Source organism: Bombyx mandarina, chromosome 03 (assembly GCF_030267445.1).
Source record: "Bombyx mandarina strain Sakado chromosome 03, ASM3026744v2".
NCBI lineage: Eukaryota > Metazoa > Arthropoda > Insecta > Lepidoptera > Bombycidae > Bombyx > Bombyx mandarina.
In genome coordinates, this window is record NC_143210.1 from 3,691,694 (window position 1) to 3,715,896 (window position 24,203).

Here is a 24,203-nt window from a genome sequence, read left to right on the forward strand (position 1 = left end):
TAGGAAAATTTTTTGGGGGAAATTTAAAGTTTGATCTACCAACTCCGTTCTATAAAAAGTAGATTTCTGACATTTTTTGTTAATGTTTAATCTATGGCAAACTGAAGATTTTGTAAAAACAAAATAATTGTAAATTTTGTTAATAATTAAAACACAAAAGCATCTTAATGTACTGTTATTTTAAATCAGAAAATAAGAAGCTTAGCAGAAACGAACTAGCTTTCTTATAAAAGTATCTACCAATCCAAAAAATGGCGTTTTTAGAGGTATAACATTTGAAATGATTTATTTTCATTATCTGAAAGCGTTACGCCCATAATTTCAGTAGTCTTTTTACTTTTAGGATTCGTATTTAAATATTAATTCTATTTTGAGCTGTCTTTTTCATATTGAATTAAACAATAATTAGTTTGAGCTAGATTACTCTACACTTATAAATGCATTACATTATTGTTTTTTAGTGGCGAAGATTTACTTTTTTTGATGTTCAAAACGGTGCTGACAATGGGAAGATCGCAGAGTGCCTTCAGGTAAGACAGTATCTTCAACTAGAAGCCAGAATTTTACCGACACCAAGGATATTATTCAACATAGTTAAATGACCGATAATATTCAGCAATAAACTTTACATTGTGCTGAAATAATGCAACAAAATTTGTGTACACAGCCTAGACTTAATAAGTTACACTTCTCTGCCTAAACTTCAGTCAGTGATATTAATCTTGTTCTTTAATAGTCACATCACTCGAATATACATATTTCTTTTTGCAAATTTGGAATCATTATTTTGTATTAATGTTAAGATTTATTAATTAAATGAAAATATTATTAATTTTTTTTTACTGGTGGTAGGGATCCTTGTGAACCTGTACAGGTACCACCATCCTGTCTACTTCTGCTATGAAACAATAATGTGCATCAGTTTGAAGAGTGAGGCATCTTGAGACTTAGAACTCATAGCTGAATGTGGGTAGAAGCTTTTACATACTTGATATGGACTTTGTTACCATCCAACATCATGTGGGCCATTAGATAATCCACTAATTTTAACAAAAAATAATGTACGCTTGCAATTTGGTTCATGTGAAAGAAGCAAAACTTCTTTTGCAGTATGTAGTACTGTGGATTCTTCATTTTTCATCCTTAAATCAAATTTCTCTTGTAATAGGGAATGCTGTGTATAAGAGACACAACCTAGCTCGCTTTGTCCTTTCCCCCTCTATTTTCTTTCTACACTCTGTCTATTTTCTTACTCTCACTCTTCCTAAATTGTATCTTTTCTCTCTAACCATAATGATTTTGTCACAAGTTAAATTTTACTCTCACCTAAAGAAGTTTCACTTTAAAAAAATTTATCTAAATTAATCAATCTACAAATATTTTTGTTGCAGGATACAAATGTAACAGTTGCGACCAGTGGTAATGGTCAAGTTGTACTGTGCGATGACACAGGGTGGGCCCATTTGATTTCTAGGTTGTGGGCGATCACTTCGTTCAAAGCTTATGAAATAACTATAACCCAAGCTCAGCAGTTACCACATGATCCTTATCTAGTTACTATAGGGGTGAGCAATTAATTATTTATTTAAAAAAGAAACAACAAATAATCATTTGAGTTAATTTCTTGTCACTAGAATAGGTGACTTATTTGTAGTTAATATTGTTGTTGTCAAATTTATTAGCTTTAATAAAACATATACTATATGATATACTCAGTAGAGTAGAATTATAACCATAATTGTGTTTAATATAAAATGATTATCTTTCCAAAACAGGATGATGAGCCAGGTGTGAATCCCCTTATAAAAGTATGGGACTTGTCTCGCACTGATAGACATGGAAATCCTATATGCGTACGTGTTTCGAGAGCCGTTCCATCACATATGCGACCTATGCATGTCACAGCCCTGGCTGTTCACGAAAACAAAGTGAGTATACTGAATATATATAAAAATGAATTGCTGTTTGTTACTCTCGCTAAAACTCGAGAACAGCTGGACCGATTTGGCTAATTTTGATCTTGAGTTATTTGTGGAAGTCCAGAGAATGTTTAAAAAGGTAGATAAATATGAAAATGCTAGGAATTAAATAAAAATAACAATTTTGTTTTTTCTTTGATGTGTCCTCCGTTGGACGGATTCCTTTTGTTTGTTTCAAGTTTATTTTATACAGAAGTTTAAGTCTTTTATTTATGGATTGAGGCACTACGAAGCTTGCCGGGTCAGCTAGTACTGAATACTTTTTTGGTATTAATGTTAGGAAAATAATCAGTATTGTCGGTGACATTCACATTGCCATGTCTACAGACTCCCGTCCACCTTCCTCATCTAAAATGTTTTTTACTAAACATTTTATTCCAGAATCTGCTCGCTGTAGGATTCCAAGATGGTTCAGTGGCCTTATACAGAGGAGACATAGCCAGGCAACGTAGCGGCAAGATGAGGACACTTGCTGACACTGGCTCCAGCCCCATCACCGGTCTTGCCTTCAAGTAAACTGTCTTTTAAGCATTTCACACTTTTCTATCCATTATTAGGAATTAGTTTCCGTCTATCAGTTGGAGGTCTACCTCCATGAGTCTACTCATATGCATAGAGATAAAGTTTCATGTGGGTCTAACAGAATGATTATGAGCAAAAAGGGATGGCTTTTTGCTGTAGGACACGAAATCAGCCTCTAAATTTTATTACACCATGAAGAAATTACAGGAAGCAAAGATTGAACTGATTAAAAAGAATACATTACGGATAAAGCTTACAATTTATATGATGTGTTTTGGTTTATCAAATGCTCTCAGACTACACAATGTAGATTTGTCATCGGATAAGGGAAGATTTAATATGCGTTAAATGAAAGAATTGGGACCATGATTATAGCTAACTCTGTTATATATAAACGAGATTATTGAAATACAGCTGTTTTCGTTATTTGTTTAACGTCAACTTCAACATCATATCGACGCTTGAAAGGCAAACGTGACTAAGCGACAATAACTGCTTTGTACATAAATGATAGGCAATAACTACATTCGATGCGCAAAACATATATATTTCTAGGTCTATTCAAATCATTTCAATCCTACAGCTAGATTCGTTAAAATAATTTTTTTTTCAGGTATTTCAACTTTATATTAGTCTACTGTAAAGCTCACGCATTGTCGCTTAGTCACGTTTGCCTTTCAAGCGTCGATATTAATTTGATCAGTTGATTAAAAATATTTGAATCAATTCATTAAAATATGAAAATGTTATCATTCAAACTTCCAATTATAATTTAATGGAGAAGATATCGTGTTTTGAAGTTGATATAGTTTGTTTTTCTCATTTAGGCATAAAAAAAATGTTATACAAAATATATTATTACTGTACAATGTATTTGTATTTTTAAACAATTGAAGGGAAAGGATTATATGATGTTCAATATATAGAATATATAGAGATTATATGGAATAGCCTCTAGCTGCTTCTACTTGTTACCCATTTTCGTCTATTATTATTATTATCTATTATCCATTGTGTCTACCAGCCAAGCCCCCCCCCACGCTTTCGAGAAAATTATCGCCCAGAGTTTTTATTTTTCATTAATAAACTATTATATACCTAATCTATTGCAATTTGGCACAAAATCTTGAAAGAAGGCCATATATCCGAAATTCTGCCTTATTTGCTTATTTCAATTTTATGACGTCATATGTATGTAATATAAAATGGGATCGGGAATTTTCGCGACTGTAAATGTGCAATCATATTACTCAGGCTTCTATATTACAGTCGAATTGCAATCCACAACCCACAACCGTCAGAGTGAATATATTTCCTATCTTTCTCTGTCTTCTCAGAGGAGCTGAGAAACTGTTCGTGGTGTCTCGCGTGTCTGTGATGCTGGTTTGGCTGAGCACAGACAGATGCGAGTCCCTGGACCCGATGGGGGCGGCGCCCGGATGCAGCGTTTTAGCGGACAAGCATCGACTCACAGTAGCCACTAACAAGGTGAGCTAATTGAATAACTAATAGTATAAAAACAATTTATAAATAACTATAAATATTTTATGAATATCTCGTATCTGACGAGTAGAAGGGTTATTTTGATAATATCCTGAAAAGCACCTAACGCGTTTTTACAATAAAATCATTTTTTCTCCTACCAACGCCGAAAGTTCGGTTTTCGTCCCGCTGTACAGGGAAGAAAGCTCTCCCTGGGTACTGACAAGTGCTCATGCGCGTTAGTGTCTCCGTCTGCTCTCACGCACCTAAAATTCTCTGCCATTGTTGTGCTCGGGTAATTTGCAATATTGTGTTTAGTGTAAAAGTGAAATAAACAAAAAGCAATAAAATTTAATAATGAATTATTAAACAAAGATGAGTTCATCAGACAGTTCTTATTCAATTAGTAGTAGCTTATCTAAAAATTAAAAAACAGTTAAATTGTTTTAAATGGTTCTGCCCCCCAACCCCACCCTTTTTTTTTTTTCACCACCCCCACCCCTAGCCAGGGCATCGCCCCTGCACCCCGGCTCGGTACTCCACGAACTTTCGGCCTGGTAGGAGAAAAAATAGTATGTGCACCGCGGGAGAAAATTTGGACATTAGTACTATCGTCTGTCTTAGTTTTCGGAAGCGGTCTCCTGACACCCAGTATACTATATGCTATAATACTATAGCGTAGTCTGAAAGCGGCTTCACGCTGGCATAACCGCCTTGGGGTTACCAGATTAGGTGAGGAAAAAAAATTATTAACAAGGATTTTATTATTAACTTTCTTCTACGCAGGCGATATACTGCTACACGACCGAAGGTAGAGGCCCGTGCTACGCGCTCGAAGGTGACAAAGTCGCGTTGAACTGTTTCCGCAGCTACCTGGTCATCACGGCCAACGAGCCCGCGGCCAAACCCGGGGCGACGACCAGTACGGCCCCGGCCGCGCGCTCGCACCACATCACGATACTCGACATACAGAACAAGTTCATCGTTTTCTCGAAGACGTTCGACGAAATCGACGCGGTCATAACCGAGTGGGGCTCGTTCTACTTGCTCACGAAGAAGAAGGAGCTGATCTATCTGAACGAGAAGGATCTGCAGTCGAAGCTGTCGTCGCTGTTCAAGAAAAATCTCTACGACGTCGCTATAAGGATAGCGAGCAGCCAACATTACGACGTCGAAGGTCTCACCGAGATCTACAAGCAGTATGGCGATCACTTGTACAGCAAGGTCAGCTTAGGCTAGTTCTTACATTGTTAAAGTATCACGCCTAAAAACGAACACATTATCATCATTCTCCTGTCCTTCTCCCAGTCCCCTTTTATTTTATTTTATTGCTTAGATGGGTGGACGAGCTCACAGCCCACCTGGTGTTAAGTGGTTACTGGAGCCCATAGACATCCACAAAGTAAATGCGCCACCCACCTTGAGATATAAGTTCTAAAGTCTCAAGTATAGTTTACAACGGCTGCCCCACCCACCCTTCAAACCGAAACGCATTACTGCTTCACGGCAGAAATAGGCAGGGTGGTGGTACCTACCCGTGCGGACTCACAAGAGGTCCTACCACCAGTAATTACGCAAATTATAATTTTGCAGGTTTCATTTTTATTACACGATGTTATTCCTTCACCGTGGAAATCAATCGTGAACATTTGTTGAGTGCGTATTTCATTAAAAAAATTGATACCCGCCTGAGATTCGAACACCGGCGCATCGCTCAACACGAATGCACCGGACGTCTTATCTGTTAGGCCACGACGACTTCAAACCTGAAGTCGCACAGCATGTTTTCTCATTCCATACTTCTATATCATATACCATTTCTTCGCTCACTCCCCTCTTACACATATCGTCTTTCACGCAATCTATTCATTTTTTTCTTAGTACTTCATCTTAGTCTTTCTTTTCCTTTCACATTCATAGTTAAAACTCTCTTACCAACCTCATTGTCATTTCGTCTCATCACATGTCCATACCATCCCCAATCGCGCAGTATTCAACTTCTCTGTCACAGCTGTCACTTTCAGACTTGCTCTAACATATTAAAAACGAATACATTACACCCTTTTTTATTGCTTTGATTATTGAAATAGCTCACGGCCAACTGGTGATGAATAGTCTGAGTAGCCCACCTTGAGATATGAGTTTTAAGTCTCAGTTTTATAGAACAATGGCTGCCCCACCCTCAACTGATGCGTATTACTGCTTTTCGCAAGAAATATTTTAAGTCTGAGTTTTATAGAACAATGGCTGCCCCACCCTTTCAACTGATGCGTATTACTGCTTTTCGCAAGAAATATTTTAAGTCTGAGTTTTATAGAACAATGGCTGCCCCACCCTTTCAACTGATGCGTATTACTGCTTTTCGCAAGAAATAGGCGGGGTGGTGGTGCCTACCCGCGCGGACTTATAATACGCCATCAGTTTTGTTGAGTGCAATGCGGTAAGAATGCAAAAAAGTTCAGATTTTAAGCTGTTAAATTTAAAAAAACCTAATGAAAGGATCTCGCCCCTAACACCTAAAGGTTTTATTAACAGAAGCGGTGTTGCCTGGTAATAGCTACAATGTGCTTATTATTGCCAAAATATATTTGAACTATATATACCATAGCCAAAATATGTTTAAATAACAGTGCTTTCCACACTACGGCTTTACCTTAAATCATGGGCTCCGATAAACACTTAACACGAGGTGGGCCGTGAACTCGTCCACCCATTTAACCAATAAAAAAAGTTATAAGGAAGTAATTAAACACGTTATATTTTCCTCAAATAAGGATTTGCCTCTCTGATCTCTATAAACTACCAATCCTATAGGAACCATTACCATGGCAACTTTTTCGATTCGTTTTGCTATTGTGTATGCGATTGTAGATGTAAAATCTATTCCGGACAGCAAAAGGACTGTCTACACGTAATCTAAACTATATATAATATAGCCTAATTAGTGGTGGTTTGCTTTAATAAGCCACATTTAAACATTGTAAAAATGTTTTCATTACAGGGCGATTTGAAAGGAGCCATAGATCAATACGTAAAAACTATAGGCTGGTTAGAGACTTCGTACGTCATTCGCAAGTACCTGGAGTCCCGTCACTTGGAGCCTCTGATCATATACCTCGAAGCCCTACACAAGAAGGGCTTCGCCACCGAAGACCACACCACATTACTGCTGACCTGCTACGTCAAGATCGACCAGCACGACCAACAGGGCAAGCTGAAGGAATTTATCAACACTAAAGATAAGACGATAGATTTTGATGTGGATGTGGCTATAAAGGTACGTATTCTACTTAAATCAATGTATTATAATTTATTTACATCAGTGGTTCCCAAACTTATTTTGTGTATTGCCCACTTTGAGAATAAAATATTTTTTAGCGCTCCCCTTTTTTTGACCTACTTAATAACCACTATAGCTCACTCGGTGTCTAAGAGTCCTCCCAGATGAAATCACAAATCCTCCCAAGCCTCTACACAACGACCCCTTTTTTTTTTCTGGGTGTCTTTCCGCCCCCTTTTAGGCCTGCATCACCCACTTTGGGAAAGGCTGATTAACATTAAAATAAAATATTACTCTTTATTATTTGTCTGACAATTAAAGTGCACAATTATCTTTAAATATTTTTCTTCTATCGAACACGATATAATGAGAACCGGCAATTAAGACGTGAAAGTTTTCGTCGAATGTTTCACAGATAATAAAATTTAAAAACCGCTACAGTAGCGACAAACGGCAAGAAAGTTAACTAAAACTGTTTGTTTAGATTCTTATAAATTTTTTCTTTATTTTTTATTATTATTATTTAAAGATATTATGGCCTTGTAATGAGACCTTTAAGCCATTTGGTTTTTTAATTGTAACTTTTTTTTCCTACCTAGCTGAGAGCCTTGAGAGGCAATTTCAGCATAACCTTAACTAGTAGGTGAGCTCACGGGGCTCAAATCTGACGACGTTGCTAACACGAACCCTAGCAAGAGCCGTGCTTCGCAGAATCTACCACCGGATCGGAAACGCGACCCACTGCGAAGATCCGGCGAGAAACTCAGTGGGCTGTGTCTGTGGGTTAATTTGTAGTACACTATACGCAGGTGGTGCGTCAAGTAAGCGTGGACGACGCTCTGTCGTTAGCGGCCATACACAAGCGCCACGACTGCTACCTTCAAATAGTGATCGAAGACAAGAAGGACTTCAAGCAGGCCCTGGACTACATCGTGGAGCTGGAGTTCGAGGACGCCGACGCGTACATGAAGACGTACGGGCACAGGCTGATACAGCACGAACCTGAAGATAGCACGAAGCTGCTCAAACGTTAGTATCGCAAGCTGTAGTGGACTTCTTGGCGGGAAAGCGAGGAGTGAAGTTGTGTGATTTGTTTTATTTTGTCTATTTAGTGTTATTAGGTGGTTTATTAACTGTTCAGTATCTATTTTTCGAGATGATACCACCATCTCGTTTTTACCATCGCACCGCTCGCCACCGGAGTAGAGTTCATCCATACTACCTGGAACCACTGCGTTCATCGACAGTGCTATTCCAGAGGTCTTTTTTGCCACGTACCATCCGGCTATGGAATGAGCTCCCCTCCACGGTGTTTCCCGAGCGCTATGACATGTCCTTCGTCAAACGAGGCTTGTGGAGAGTATTAAGCGGTAGGCAGCGGCTTGGCTCTGCCCCTGGCATTGCTGAAGCCCATGGGCAACGGTAACCACTCAGCATCAGGTGGGCCGTATGCTGGTCTGCCTACAAGGGCAATAAAAAATTAAAAAATCTGTGAAAGTGCACAATGGTGGGAAAATGAAACAAAGTCGCTGAACGTAACTTCTCGGGATCCTCCAAAAAGCTCACTGAAAAAGTCTCCGTAAATGATCACCATTTTACTGAGATTATATTTCAAACCATGTCATCTCATCATTTCATTTCACTTCATATTATCAGTTTTCATAAAAATAAGAATATAAATTAAAATAAAACTTGACCTAAAGGTCTTAGTTACCAGGTCATAAAATCCCTTTAAAAAACAGCAAGCTGTAGTAAGGGGTTCTTGTTGTCGTGTCCGGGCATACATATATACCGAGCAATAGCTTTTAATAAATTTAATAGTCTAACAAAAATAACGGATCCAGTTTACTAACTACAAACTTTTGTCTCAAACGATGATACTTTGACAAGTATGTTTCAATACATCAGTACTGTGCACGGACTACAAGCCCCGCAGCAAGCCGCTGGTGGACGAGACGTCGCTGTCCGGGGGCCACAGGGAGCCGGACCGGGCGGCACCGGACGACTACGTACACATGTTCCTGAGCAACTCGGCTAAACTCATAGAGTTTTTGGAGCACATGGTCGCTCATAACCCGGAGTGTTCCAAACTAGTTTACGACGCACTCATCGAGCACTATATACATGTCTGGTAAGTGTTTTTCAAAATTATTTCAGGCGATACTATTAGATTTAAAAAAATGACATTTTATATGCACGCTTTTTTATCATAAATATGAAGGCAGTTCAATTACTGTTATTTTTTAATTCTAAAGAAATTAAGTTCGATAACGAATACCTTGGTCCAACCAGGCCCAATACAGTCTGGGTACCGCTCACACAGACTCCATCCACCTCCCAGTAAACCGAGAAACTTGACAATGAAAGCACGTCCATGAGCGATGGTAATCACTTACCGTCAGGTGGGCCGTATGCTCGTCAGCCTACAAAGGCAATAAAAAATGAACATTATCGTCTCGTTTGTCACTTATCGTTTCTTGCCAAAATTTGTTTCTTGCTATGCATATAATATATAGATATATAATATCAATACATATATAAAATACAGGGTGTTTTTTTTTGTTTTCAACATCAAAGTCTTTTAAGTTCCAGTAGTTATTCATTATTGAAGTTTAGCGTAGTCTCAGATCTACTGTTTGATTTTGTTTTTAGGGTGAAATCGCCTGAGAGCGAGAAGAAGGAATACGAAGAGAAAGTTCTACGAATACTCAGAGATCCCGAGGCCAATTACGATAGAGATCAAACACTGATCATTTGTCAGACGTTGGGCTTCAAACCGGGAGTGCTGTATATGTACGAGGAGAATAAATTGTAAGTGTTTTAAGTACCTAATATAAATGAAATTAATAACTAGATAAGAGATGGAGAAACGTGTTAAAATCTATCTATCTATCTTCTATCTATATATATAAAAATGAATTGCTTTTCGTTAGTCTCGCTAAAACTCAAGAACGGCTGGACCGATTTGCCTAATTTTGGTCTTCAATTATTTGTGGAAATCCAGAGAAGGTTTAAAAGGTAGATAAATATAAAAATGCTCGGAATTTAATAAAAATAACAATTTTGTTTTTCCTTTGATGTGTCCCCCGTCGGACGGATTCCTTTTGTTTGTTTTAAGTTTATTTTATACAAAAGCTTAGGACTTTTATTTATCGATTGAGACACTACGAAGTCTGCCGGGTCAGCTAGTACCTAATATAAATCCTTCCTCCAATCCAATTATCTTGGATTGTGGCGCCCTCTCGGACTTGTCCAGTCGTCGTGGCCTAAAGGATAAGACGTCCGGTGCATTCGTGTTGAGCGATGCACCGGTGTTCGAATCTCAGGCGGGTACCAATTTTTTTAATGAAATACGTACTCAACAAATGTTCACGATTGACTTCCACGGTGAAGGAATAACATCGTGTAATAAAAATGAAACCTGCAAAATTATAATTTGCGTAATTACTGGTGGTAGGACATCTTGTGAGTCCGTACGGGCAGGTACCACCGCCCTGCCTATTTCTGCCGTGAAGCAGTAATGCGTTTCGGTTTGAAGGGTGGGGCAGCCGTTGTAATTATACTTGAGACTTAAGAACTTATATTTCAAGGTGGGTGGCGCATTTACGTTGTAGATGTCTATGGGCTTCAGTATCCACTTAACACAAGATGGGCTGTTCGATTATACCGGGCAATACTTAGGTTTAATAGAAATGAGCTACAGATGATGTTGAAGTGCGTGCGTGTGCGTGCAGATGGCGGTCGCAGGTGTCGCTGTACCTGCGGGAGGGGCAGGCGGAGGCGGCGCTGGCGGTGTGTCGGCGCCGCGCCGCGCTGTGCCCCGCGCTGTGGCTGGACGTGCTGTGGCACCCGCCGCCCGCCGCCTGCCTGCCCGAGCTGCTGCACGTCATAGGTACCGCGCCCCCCACCGCACACCCCCCACCGCACACCCCCCACCGCAGAGATCTTCCTATCTTGTACTGTACTACGAGTTCATGTCCATCGGGGTGAGAAGCGACGCGCGGCGGACAGCTCGTTCCGGCCTCCACCTCCCCGCATTTGTCTGACGTCGAGTGTTGTCCTTAACGGTTGTGACGCGCGCTTATCGATACCTGCCAAAAATTTACGCTAATGCTATTGTGTTATTTCATTCTAAATAAACAATGACTACTCCGTTTCCAACAAGTTCAGTTAGAAAAAAACCTACTGAAAAGATACTGATTCCGACTCTGATTTGTCGGTTGTCTTTTCATCTGATAGTGATTGAATTGGAATTTTAAAAATATTTTTCTCTATTAGTAACAAATAAGTAATTACTTATCACACTTATTTTATTTCATAATTTGCAAAATTACTTTCAGTTACAATAAACCAAATTGACAGCTGCTTACTAAATCCGTAGATATTATCGATATTACCATAATTAATTAAGTCACAGCACTACCGCATTCCTCAGGATGGACATGAACTCGCGTGCCTACAGTATCTATATCACACAAACAATATCTCATGAAACTACATAAGCAAAGTTACGAAGTCACACCATTGTTTTGAAAACTGTGAACATTCACATTAACTTCGATGTAGAATTAAAAGTGATAATCGATTTGTAGATACGGAAAAGCTGCTGTCGCGGACTCTGGTCGTGGACTGCTTGGCCAGCCACTCCGCGTACACTCTCGGAGACGTGAGGAAGTAAGTCTGCGAACAGTGGCTCCCCACACCCCCCAGCCCTCACCGGCGAGGAAGACCGCCGGACCCAATATTGTCGACAGCACATGCAATCTTGAATATATTCCCACTTCACTACCACTATCCACTTATGCCTCGCTTCGGGTTCATTCCGTTCGCTCTTTCTCGAACTGATCACTGACTGCTTCCATGTTGTCTTTACGACGCTTTGATAGTCGACACATGTTTCACAATTTTCCAGAACATTTCCGATAGCACTAATCGTTTCCATATCCGTTTTCGGTGTTTGACAACAGTGAGCTTAGTGTGAGTTTTGTAACGTTCTCGATAGCGTAAAAGTTAACTCAAAGTATGCAGTTTTAATAGCGCCCCTAGCGGCAAACGTACGCAAACGCTCCAACTCTATAATAATTTGAATTAACTTTTACGCTATCGAGAACGTTAAAAAACTGGCACTAAGCAATCAAGGCGTTACTTGTACCGCCATAAACTCTCGAACGTTCCCGATAGTACTATAGTAGAATTATTTTGTCCGTGCAGCTTGGGTCATAAATAATCGGACCGGTGAAGCGAATATTGCGCCCTCTCTTCCACTCACGAACCTTATGGACGGACATAGTGATGCGCATTATTGTTTTCGATAAGCGTTATCGATAGTGTATTTAGTTTTGTAATTTTGTGGGTTAGTGATAAAAATGAGAGTAAAAATCATTAATCGAACACTTACACCACATATAGTAGGTTAGTTACCACATAAGTTAACGAGCTATTAACACTTTGTAACTTTCCGAGATCTATTTTCATTTCAGTGAACATTTTTAACACATTGTTGATAACAACACGTGCGAATGTTATTTTGAATAAATTCTACCGTTTTGGTACATTTTACACATTTCTATTCGACATATGTGTATTATATTTTGCAGGTAAGTACAACCAATGACTCATAACATAACAATATCTCACCACCCTTCGTACACCGCCCCGCCGCCGTGTATCTATCTTCGATGACTCATTTGTTTTTATCGATAATGGCGTTGCGCCCGCGCAACGTGCTCACCGCCCTAGCCGGGCTATGATTTATGACTCAAACTGCACGGACAAAATAATTCTACTATAGTCGTTTCGATATTCGTTTAGGCGATTTGACGAGAGATGGCGTTACTGGTATCGGTTATATGTTCAAAAGACAATCTGCTTTAAAATGAACCTGAACGTTACTTTGAAGATACCTGATGGACATACTGAAGAACGAGAACGAGGTGATAGCGCGCGAGCAGGAGCTGGCTCGCAAGTACCGGGGCGAGGGCGAGCGCATGAAGGCGCACATACAGCGGATACAGCGCGAGCCGGTCGTGTTCCAGAGCTCGCGCTGCGCCGCCTGCACCAAGCTGCTGGAGCTGCCCAGCGTGCACTTCCTCTGCCAGCATTCGTTCCACAAGCAGTGAGTCGCACGCCTCACGAAAGAGATAGATATATTCCCATATCTTTAGACGTTTCGTCAAATATTCCTCCACTCTTAACCGATCATCCGATGCCGCTCGAGCATTCCTCCCGAACTTACTCGAGTTTGGTATTTTTAGTCGACCATTACATTATTCCTCAACTCTACTCGAGTGAGGTAGAGACGTGGTATTGCGTCACCATGACGTCTCAGTTTGAGAAAAAATTGATCAAGCTAGCATCAAACCCATAGAGTTCTGTAGTCTATGGTCATTGTTTAATGTCAAAGTCAACCGTTGTAACTATACTTGAGACCTTAGAACTTATATCTCAAGGTGGCTGATGCATTTACGTTGTAGATGTCTATGGGCTCCGGTAACCACTTAACACCAGGTGGGCTGTGAGCTCGTCCACCCATCTAAGCAATAAACAAAAAAAAAAAAACTTTATTTTCATTGTGATATTACCACATTGTCTTGTTGCGTGTCGTGACAGTTGCTTCGAGAGTCTGTGCGAGTCGGAGTGCGAGTGCCCGTCGTGCGAGGCGCCCCCCCGCGCGCCGCCCCCCGCGCCCGACTCGCTGCACGCGCGCCTGCTCGCCGAGCCCGACCCGTGAGTGCGCCGTGCGGACCTTACGCACTTTACTTATGTAGGGGGGGGTATACGTTGTAGAGGTGGGGCCGCGATACCGGATATACCGAGTTTAGCTGTTGTAGTTAGTTAATAAGGGAAAAAGAAGCAGAGGACAGCAGCCGGCGCCGGAGTGTACGGTCCACGGGCATCATTCCTGGAGCCATTCAAGCCCATCGTTTTATCTATACATATAAATAAAATTGGAGTATGTAATATTGAAATAACCGCTTCTTACTACATGCATATGAATATGGCACATAACTAAATTAACATTTTTTTACAATTTTTGTCTATCTGTCTGTTGTCTGTCTGTCTGTTTATTCCGGCTAATCTCTGGAACGGTTGGACCGATTTTGACGAGACTTTCACTGATAGGTAGCTGATGATATAAGGAGTAACTTAGGCTACTTTTTTTAGACTAGTTTCGCCCCGCGGCGTCACCCGCTGTTATTGTCGTACCGCACGCAACATGGCGGGATTCGCCTATCAATAATAAAATTTAATGTTTCCGAAGCGAAGCGAGGGCGGGTCACTAGTGTTTATATAAATTGCAACTGTACACGCTGCGAACAGTCCCCTCCCAATCTCCTCCCTGCATCAGCCTCACCCCTACCTTTCATGGCAGGGAGCTTCCGCCCGGGCAGTAGGGTTGGCTCCGAGGCCCGCACCGTAAGGGGGAAGGGCGACCCCTCTAGCTAGCTAGATATACGACAAAGGGAAGATCTTCCAGCGAGCTGGTGATATTACTCGGTACATCGGTGGTCCGAATGTTGTTTTTCGGAACTTGTATATATGCAAGCTTATCTTGAAAATGTCATATAAACGAAAATCAGGCATCTGTCAAATGTCCTGTGTTGTATGATGGCTACCCACCACACTTATATTTTATTTTATTTTTTTATTGCCTAGATGTGTGGACGAGCTCACAGCCCACCTGGTGTTAAGTGGTTACTGGAACCCATAGACATCTACAAAGTAAATGCGCCACACACTTTGAGATATAAGTTCTAAGATCTCAGTATAGTTAAGGAATAACTAAAGGCTGAAGGAATAACATCGTGTAGTAAAAATATAATTTGCAACTACATATATTGTTACGCGCTGGGGTTCGGGATAAATAAAATTTCATCAAAGTACAACTTAAAAAACTGTATTCAACACTTAAAACACTTCACAAACACTTTAAAACTCTCAATTCGCTTGTTCCGCTTCGCTTTAGGTGATCCGTTCGCTGTTTCGCTTCGAGTAGTTCCTATTACTGACTGATTGCGTGCCATCTCTGCAACGCTTTTATAGCCAATACCTCATCCCTAGAATTATCTGGAATATTCCACACATCTCTAGTAGTAGTTTCCGCTATCTCTCAATAGATGGCGTGATACTTCTCGAGCGTTCTAGGCGCTTCTAGGTACTTCGATATTCGTTCGACTATTCGGCGATAGATGGCGTTACTCTTACCGGCGTAAAAATATTATACAATTGAGGCATAGACCTCAAGTTTCAAGTGCGTGATGTCTATGAACAATTTAACATTAGATAGGCCGTCAGATTGTTGATTTAACTATACAATATTTAAAAAAGGAGCCGAAGCGGACCTTTACGTCTCGATGTAAATGGCGAAAATCGCATTGTCTACAAGCTGTGGTGTAAAAAAAAATTAAAAAAAAGTGACCGCTTAACACAAATCGGTCCAACAATGTAATGCAATGTAATGCCCGCGAGGCTGAAGTGAAGTGTGACGTCATGAGCGAACGCGGCCGCAGCTCGTTGCGCGGTGTGTTGGCCGCCCGTGTGTTGTCACAGCTGGTCCTGCGCTCTGTAAACATACGGGCCGACGACGTATGGGCCTTTGTGTCGACTTTGACGTCACAACTTTTGTAACAATATGTCACTTTGACATTCTAAACTCGGTCATTGGTAAACTTATAATCAATCATTGGTCTATCGTTCCGTATTTTGAGGAAAGGATTGGGAGTTAATAATATTAGCAGTTGATTGTACTTCCCTCGTTAAAAACCTTGCTGTTTATTTATCTATTTAACCCTGTTTCTAGTATTTGATGGTCCCACATGGGAGCGCGTCCTCTGAGATCTTTGCCACTTTCCACCCGTTTTAGCGAAGTATCCGAGGTATTCTAGAACCTTATCTGTTTTAAGTCAACGTGGCCTATACTCCACTCCAATTACGAAGTCCCATTTGACAGATGTTGTGTTATTATGTTGTTGTGTGTGTGAATTAATTTTGTAATGATTTAGATTCATTGTGTATTTTTTAAATGATAATTTACGACCATCAACAAATAATGATTATTATTGGAACGAAGTTCCTTATCGCGCGTTGTGAAAGGGGGCTAGACGGAAAAAATTCTTACGAAAAGTTGTCACGACACTTTTTAGATCCGTCATTCTGACCAATCAACGTGTAGGCGCTTATCGCGTGACATTGCTCGTATCCGATTGGTCCGCGTAATGAGTACAGTTTCTCGAGATAGCGTTTTAACAATAGTAATTTAGTTCATAGTATTGTTTTTTTCTTCTTCATAATGCCGTAATTTATTATTATAACTTAAAAAAAAAATTACAATTCCTTCACTAATTAATCGAAAGGAACTTCGTTGCATCCGGGTGTCCCTTGACACCTCTGAAGTTTTTTCAAATTACGCGAAACGTGAAGAGTTACGTTCTAAGAAGTGTCAAAAGGGACTTCGTAATTGGAATAGAGTATAAAGGACAAGACGTCATGCGATGCATTGGTGTTCGAATCCCGCAGGCGAGTGCCAATTTTTCTAATGAAATGCGTACTTAACAAAGGTTCACGATTGACTTCCACGGTAAAGGAATAGTATCGGGTAATAAAAAACAAACACAAAATTATAATTAGCATAATTACTCTCGGTAGGACGTCTTGTGAGTCCGCGCAGGTAGGTACCACCACCCTGCCTATTTCGGTTTCGGATTAATGCGTTTCGGATTGAAGGGTGGGGCAGCCGTTAGAGAGACCTTAGATGTCGTATCTTAAGGTGGGTGGCGGCATTACGTTGTAGCTGGGCTTCGGTAACCACTTAATATCAGGTGGGCTGTGAGTTTTTCGGTCTATTTAAACAATACATTAAAAGCTTACGACGTCTAATGGTGGACAGTCGTACCTTGACATTGAGTTCTTTGAGTGGAGAATCTTTGGTGCCAAGCTATGTCCTTGGTCAATGGTCGCCAGCATCACCTTCAGACCTGTCTACTCACAGCCCACGTTAGCGGAACCTACCAAAATATTAAGCATACCAAATCGTTCATCAGTCTGGATTAAGTCTTTATCTCAATACTTAATGGCTATGTATATGTACAGTCGTACCTTGACATTGGGTTCTTTGAGTGGAAAATCTTTGGTGCCATGACCTTTGTCAATGGTCGCCAGCATCACGTTCAGAATTGTCTACTCACAGCCCATCATCTTGCAGCCAAGTCCACGTTCTCAAACCGTACGAAAAGACAGAGCATACCAAATCATTCATCAGTCTGGATTAGGTCTTTATCTCAATACTTGATGGCCATGTATTGGTTTTAAACAACTTTAAACATGATTCAGTTCTGGTCGCGTTTCTGTCCGCGTCGGACGTGCTATCGCGAGTGATTATCGACAGGCCACGATGTGAGATTACACTAATTTACGACGGACGAACACTAATAATATTATTATCGCAACATCGACCCGTAATGTACCTATCTGTGATAAAATCGGTAATGCTACATCCATTCTCTTGGTGCTTCGCCGGTACAGTCGACAAGAACTACGAAAGGTGAACGTTTTCTTTTGTTGACGTGTCGTGTAGGTCTATATAGGAATTCGTGACGATAACCTGCGATTTTTTGTTTTGTGGCATTAGAATAAAATTTAAATTTCGTTGAAGGATCCTGGGAAACAAACTAAAAACATTTGGCCGGATCTGTTTTGAGATCTCAAAACTCTGTCTGTGCGCAAACGGTCGATAGATCGACTCTATTAATGGTATAGTGCGAAGCATCTGAATACTGACTGCGCAGTTTTTTTATTATAGGTATTTGATATCGACCTGTACGTACTTAGTGTCTTCATATCTATAATGATTTTAATAAGGTAATAACATTTGTATATAACCATTTAAAATTGCTTTACTATGCATTTAGGAATGATTTTTGTTGTTTTTTTTTTCAATTTTTTTGTTTATAAAGTTCTTTTTTCAAGAATCCTTTTAGCAATTTATAAAAAATATGCGAAATTAAGCTCAGTACTAAAAGGGTCCCAAGTTAAGGTCCCACGTCAAAGCAGTGTTGTTTTGCATTTATGCAAACATTTGAACTTAATATTTATATTAAGTTCAAATAAAATGTGTAATAGTGAGGAATTTTATACCAATTAATCCATTCCTGTTCTTTATTACTATAGAGTCCATAGAACTGACAACGTAATTGCTCGCTTTCTTGAGCCCTGAAATCGAAATACGATAACAAATTACCTCCCATATCACAGTTTCAAACTGTAACGCATAATTATTACCACCCACTTAACACCAGGTGGGCTGTGAGCTCGTCCACCCATCTAAGCAATAAAAAATAAATAAATTAATTTCGAAGTCAAAATGGCGACACATTAATATGCTACGCTGTGCCGACCTAAAACAATCCTTACCACTATAGAACACAAGGTGCATTTTTGGCACAACTATGTACAAACAGCGTCTTTTTTTTATCCTACCTATGCTGATAGCCTTGATAGGCTATTTCAGCTTCTCCTTGACGTGTAGGTGAGCTCACGGGGCTCAATCCGGGAGTGTTTCTAACAATGACCCTAGCAAGAGCAGTGCTTCGCAGAATCTACCACCGAATCGGAAACGCGACCCACTGAGTAGATCCGGCGAGAAACTCAGTGGGCTGTGTCTATGGGTTAATTTACTCGTCGAACCCGTCGCAAGCGACGGGTTCGACGACTGTCGACGATCGACTGTTTACAATTCGGTCCACAGGATCGGGTATGAACGGTATCGTCATTATTTTCAAACATGCGAATTTCATAATATTTATGTGTAGGAAAGTTTTGTTTTCAATTTAAAATTCCTATCTCCAGCGGATAATGTTGTGCTTAGTCGGTAGTGCAAATGTATTATGTTAGACAGAACAATAGTACATTCATCGCCTTCGGAATATAGCGTTATTATAAACTGTTTGAAAGGTGAATTTCATAACAACCTATTATTTATCTTACAAACGTATCGACGTTTGGCTCGAAATAGATTTTTTTAAAGACAATAATATAATGAGATCCTGTATTATTTATTGTTTCGAAAATTAGATACGTCCGTCAACTGGTCCAATTTGTTATCTTAAATGTTTACAACAAATAAAAACATTAGTTACGTTCGACTAATGTGCTATTTATGTCAATGAAAATTCTTAGAAGCAGAAACGACTTTTGAGATACATTATTTTTAAAGTTTTGTAAATTTACATTCTATTTTAAAGTAAAACTAATATTTTTTGATTAATATTTGAATCTCAGTGAAATTTATAATACAACTAGCTGGCCCGGCAAACGTTGGTTTGCCATATAAATTATTTCTAGGAGAGATAAATAACCTAGATACCGACTGCAGCGCCATTTGCCGGGCTGATTTGTGAACCTAAACCATTCTCGAATCCACCTGAAGGTATACAGAAAATTGCATTAAAGTTGGGCGAGCCGTTTAGGAGGAGTTTAGTGAAAAAACACACACAGAAGAAATGATTAATATTACGTTTTAAGAATGAATATTATTATTTAAAATGAAAAATAATAATTATACGAATTAGAATTACGAATCGTTACAAGTTATATCGTAAAATTACGCTGTGAAACATGAAGTTTTATATCTAAATTACTGGCTCTGCTTTATAGATGCGATATAAAAGTGTTGCAATTCGAGTGCTCTTATTCATGAGTTACCAATGAATTATCGGATGTTTGTAAACTCGATATTTTTTTATTGTGTAGACCAAAATGTCTACCCAAACTTTATTACACATTTTTTTTATTGATGTGAAAAATCTATAGCCGCACGTAAAACCGATTTCTGGCGTGGCGACGCGTCGCCATGCGCAATCGACTGCGATTCTCCCCCACTCGATCCGGCGTTAAGCCATCTCTCTCGCTACACTGAGCTCGGATACCTATAGTGTGTACTCCGTAGTGTATACAGTGTTGTTTACTACAGTACACATAACCTATGTTTTATTTAAAAACAAATAATTTTTTCGTAATATTTTATTTTATCATTATGACAAATTTAGTTCCTATCACAATCTGTTCTTTTCTGCATATTACTTTTACAAAATAATGTCGATGTTTCACATCTGCCAGGCGTCCCGTGACGGCTCACATTTTTTTAAATATTTAGAATTCATGTTTCTTAGGAAAGCCAGTTACACTACGTAAGTACATCTTGATGTGCTTGTCTTAAAGTAACATGAAGCCCACTTTTCTATCCGAAGAGTTCTCTTAGTACCATTGAAAAAAACACTCAAATAAGTTCTTAACTTTTAGTAATTAACAATTTTAATAATTGTATACAATTTCCTAAAGTTACCATCGTTTCTTCAGTTCTTCATAAATTTCTATCACTATTTATTCTATTGTGTCGAAATTATTTTGAAGTATTAGAAATAGTACATTTTTATTTATTTATTGTCATTGTAGAAGACTAGCATACGGCCCACCTGATTGTGAGTGGTTACCGTCGCCCATGGGCTTCAGCAATGCCAGGGGCCGAGCAAAGCCGCTGCCTACATGACTCGGTGTTACGTTATTTGTAATGTTTTCCCGTTTCCAGTTACTCCGTAGTGTCAGAGTACTACGGACGCGGTCTGTTCAACAAGCTGACCGTCGTCACGGAGAGCGAGGGAGCCGCCCCCGCGCCTGCCTCCGCGCCCGTCCCTGCCCCCGCTCCCGCGCCCGCCCCCGCCCCCGCCTATGGTGCCGGAGCTGAAGCTAAACTCAGGATGCAGGAAGGACAAAGCAAGCAGTGTATGTATATTTAACAAGAATAATATTATAACCCATGTTTATAAATGACAGTTCTTTATTTTATTAATAACTAGCTGACCCGGCAGACTTCGTAGTGCCTCAATCGATAAATAAAAGACCGAAGCTTTAAACAAACAAAAGGAATCCGTTCGACGGGGGACACATCAAAGGAAAAACAAAATTGATATTTTTATTTAATTCTGAGCGTTTTCATATTTATCTACCTTTTAAACCTTCTCTGGACTTCCACAAATAATTCAAGACCAAAATTAGCCAAATCGGTTCAGCCGTTCTCGAGTTTTAGCGAGACTAACGAACAGCTATTCATTTTTATATATATAGATAATATATTTAATAAAATTTATCTACCTGTTGTTCAGTAGTTACTGGAGCCCATAGACATACACAACGTAAATGCGCCACCCACCTTGAGATAAGTTCTAAGATCTCAGTATAGTTACAACGGCTGCCCCACCCTTCAAACCGAAACGCATTACTGCTTCACGGCAGAAATAGGCAGGGTGGTGGTACCCACCCGTGCGGACTCACAAGAGTTTCTACCACCAGTAATACAAGATTTATCTATTGCGTACCGTACTCAACGATTCATTTACGTTTCAGTGTTCGTACCAAACGCTCCGAAACAGATAGCCCCTAAAGGCAGCAGCGTGGTGCCCGTCCCCGAGGGCAGGATGCGCCTCATGGAGCAGCAGCAGTACAGCAGCAGCCTCGAGGCGAACCTCACCAGGCTCGAGCCCGTACACACCAAGAAACCGTCGCCCTTCGCCTCGCCGAGGGCAGCGAAGCGAATAGTCCTCGACCAACCTAAAACCTCGAAACCTCAAGTAACCAAGCTCGAGGGTAGCAACCCCTTCGACGAGCACTACGACGAGTCCAAGAACCCGTTCGCGGACGAACAAGGAGACGACCCGACCAACCCCTTTGCGGGAGACGACGACTACGACACCAACTATAATCCCTTCGCTAAAGACGACTAGACTCCGTGCAGACTCCGTGGAGGGTGGGGTGGGTGGCGCCACTTAACACCAGGTGGGCTGTGAGCTCGTCCACCCATCTAAGCAATAAAAAAGAAAGAAAGGGTAGTTTGTAGTCGCCACGATCCTAACGACTGAAAGCATTCCCAAGTACGAGCAAGTTTGCGCAAATATCGCTTTTAAGTTATTTTACTGTATGCGTTAAAGATGAAATAAATATTGGCTATCAATATAGCTTTCCTAAATTCTCCCTAGCCACATCGCGAAAGCTGATGTAGACTAATAAGTGGCTCGTATTTAAATAAATAAAATGGACTGATTTAATTAAGCGACCCGCACGCCATCTGTGTTTCTCGCGGCCGCGACGACACACGTGATAACTATAACTATCAACTTTATATACAGGGTGTTAAGGAATCGTTTGATTCGTTGATATATGTGTTTCTTTTAAACAGAAAATCTCATTTTGATAGTCTGGTCGTACAAGACAACACGACGGATCGAGTTTCGTGTAAAATTACAATAAAAAAACTCCAATTGACACTATTATTGTTCATCACAATTGAGGCAAATACTTTTTTCATCACAAAATCATAGGTTTGATGGGGATGCGTAAGGACTGGGGCCTTTGAGTCGGGAGTCGATCAAACAATGATAGTAGTTACTGACTGCTCCTTCTTATTTGTCTCCACCTTATCCCCTTAGCTAGGGTGGGGCGCAGTGATATTTTTCTTTTCCATTCTCCTCTACCAGCCGCCATATCAACACCCACTCCTATTTCTCTCGTATTTCCCTATTTCTGCCGTGAAGCAGTAATGCGTTTCGGTTTGAAGGGTGGGGCAGCCGTTGTGACTATACTGAGACCTTAGAACTATATCTCAAGGTGTGTGGCGCATTTACGTTTGTAGATGTCTATGGGCTCCAGTAACCACTTAACAGCAGGTGGGCTGTGAGTTCGTCCACATATCTAAGAAAAAAAAGTATCGTGATTCACACACTACATCAACGTCTTTTTCTATGGAGGTTTTCTCCCTTCACCTTGCATTACCATTTCGAAAAGTTCCTACTGACCAAGTAGCTACTGACTGCGTCTGCAGATTTACATTGTCTTTTTTTTATATCGATTATCCTTCTATTAGTAATTATTATTAAGCGATAGTTAAATTAAATTTTATTATAGTTATAATTAATTCTCAAAATGGCGCCGTGAGATTAATGTTTTTTTTTTTCAATTTTAGACTTCATAACGTATTGTCTTATCATATAATAATAGACTATAGAAAAAGACTGTAAGTAGAATTGTTCTGCTGTGTTTGAGTATGGTTGTACATTTTGCTTTGTAAATAAGTCTATGTGATCAGTGTTTTATAGTTGAAAATATGTATATTAATATATTTGATGCCTGTACTGGATTTGTAAATAAATAAAAAAGAGTTTGATTTATTTGTTTTTTATTTGTAAATTCCGCTGTGAAATGCAGTGCTCTGAACAAACTGAGACGAAAATGAATAGTTAGTGATCTGATTTTAAGTAATTATCGGCGCCTGTAGACCCTTTACTGGTGGTAAGACCTCTTGTGAGTCCGCGCGGATAGGAACCACCACCCTGCCTATTTCTGCCGTGAAGCAGTAATGCGTTTCGGTTTGAAGGGTGGGGCAGCCGTTGTAACTATACTTGAGACCTTACAACTTATATCTCAAGGTAGGTGACGCATTTATGTCGTAGATGTCTATGGGCTCCAGTAACCACTAACACCAGGTGGGCTGTGAACTCGTCCACCCATCTAAGCAGTAAAAAAAACATGCAGTTGACGTCTGATGCTACATAGTATGACGTCTGATGCTACATAGTATGACGTCTGATGCAACAGTATGACGGCTGATGCAACATAGTATGACGTCTGATGCAACATAGTATGACGTCTGATGCAACATAGTATGACGTCTGACGCAACATAGTATGACGTCTGACGCAACATAGTATGACGTCTGACGCAACATAGTATGACGTCTGACGCAACATAGTATGACGTCTGATGCAACATAGTATGACGTCTGATGCAACATTTATCATTTCAGGAATTGATCGAAAGAAAATCGAATCTTTCTCGAATACTAACAGCAAAAAGTAATTAGTATAAGCAAATTTTCGACTATTCACTCGAACGGG

General features: G+C 40.1%; 1 protein-coding gene across 2 annotated transcripts in view; it reads left to right on the top strand.

Annotated features, from left to right (window-relative positions):
* The first annotated feature begins 60 nt into the window (after nucleotides 1–60).
* Nucleotides 61–24,203, top strand: part of Vps11 (vacuolar protein sorting 11) — a 230,773-nt gene continuing 206,630 nt past the window's right edge. Inside the window, exons 1-17 of one of the 2 annotated variants that reach the window (XM_089736591.1) lie at nucleotides 61–266; nucleotides 462–530; nucleotides 1,392–1,565; nucleotides 1,776–1,928; nucleotides 2,361–2,491; nucleotides 3,839–3,989; nucleotides 4,770–5,207; nucleotides 6,985–7,260; nucleotides 8,073–8,292; nucleotides 9,172–9,394; nucleotides 9,916–10,074; nucleotides 10,998–11,155; nucleotides 11,856–11,937; nucleotides 13,163–13,378; nucleotides 13,873–13,989; nucleotides 20,846–21,039; nucleotides 21,661–22,060. In XM_089736591.1, coding sequence (XP_089592717.1) covers nucleotides 252–266; nucleotides 462–530; nucleotides 1,392–1,565; nucleotides 1,776–1,928; nucleotides 2,361–2,491; nucleotides 3,839–3,989; nucleotides 4,770–5,207; nucleotides 6,985–7,260; nucleotides 8,073–8,292; nucleotides 9,172–9,394; nucleotides 9,916–10,074; nucleotides 10,998–11,155; nucleotides 11,856–11,937; nucleotides 13,163–13,378; nucleotides 13,873–13,989; nucleotides 20,846–21,039; nucleotides 21,661–22,037 — 3,153 coding nt within the window. In that variant the 5' untranslated portion in view covers nucleotides 61–251 and the 3' untranslated portion in view covers nucleotides 22,038–22,060. Of the gene's footprint in view, nucleotides 267–461; nucleotides 531–1,391; nucleotides 1,566–1,775; nucleotides 1,929–2,360; nucleotides 2,492–3,838; nucleotides 3,990–4,769; nucleotides 5,208–6,984; nucleotides 7,261–8,072; nucleotides 8,293–9,171; nucleotides 9,395–9,915; nucleotides 10,075–10,997; nucleotides 11,156–11,855; nucleotides 11,938–13,162; nucleotides 13,379–13,872; nucleotides 13,990–20,845; nucleotides 21,040–21,660; nucleotides 23,478–24,203 lie in introns of those variants that run through there. The other variant, XM_028184767.2, reaches the window with a different exon arrangement.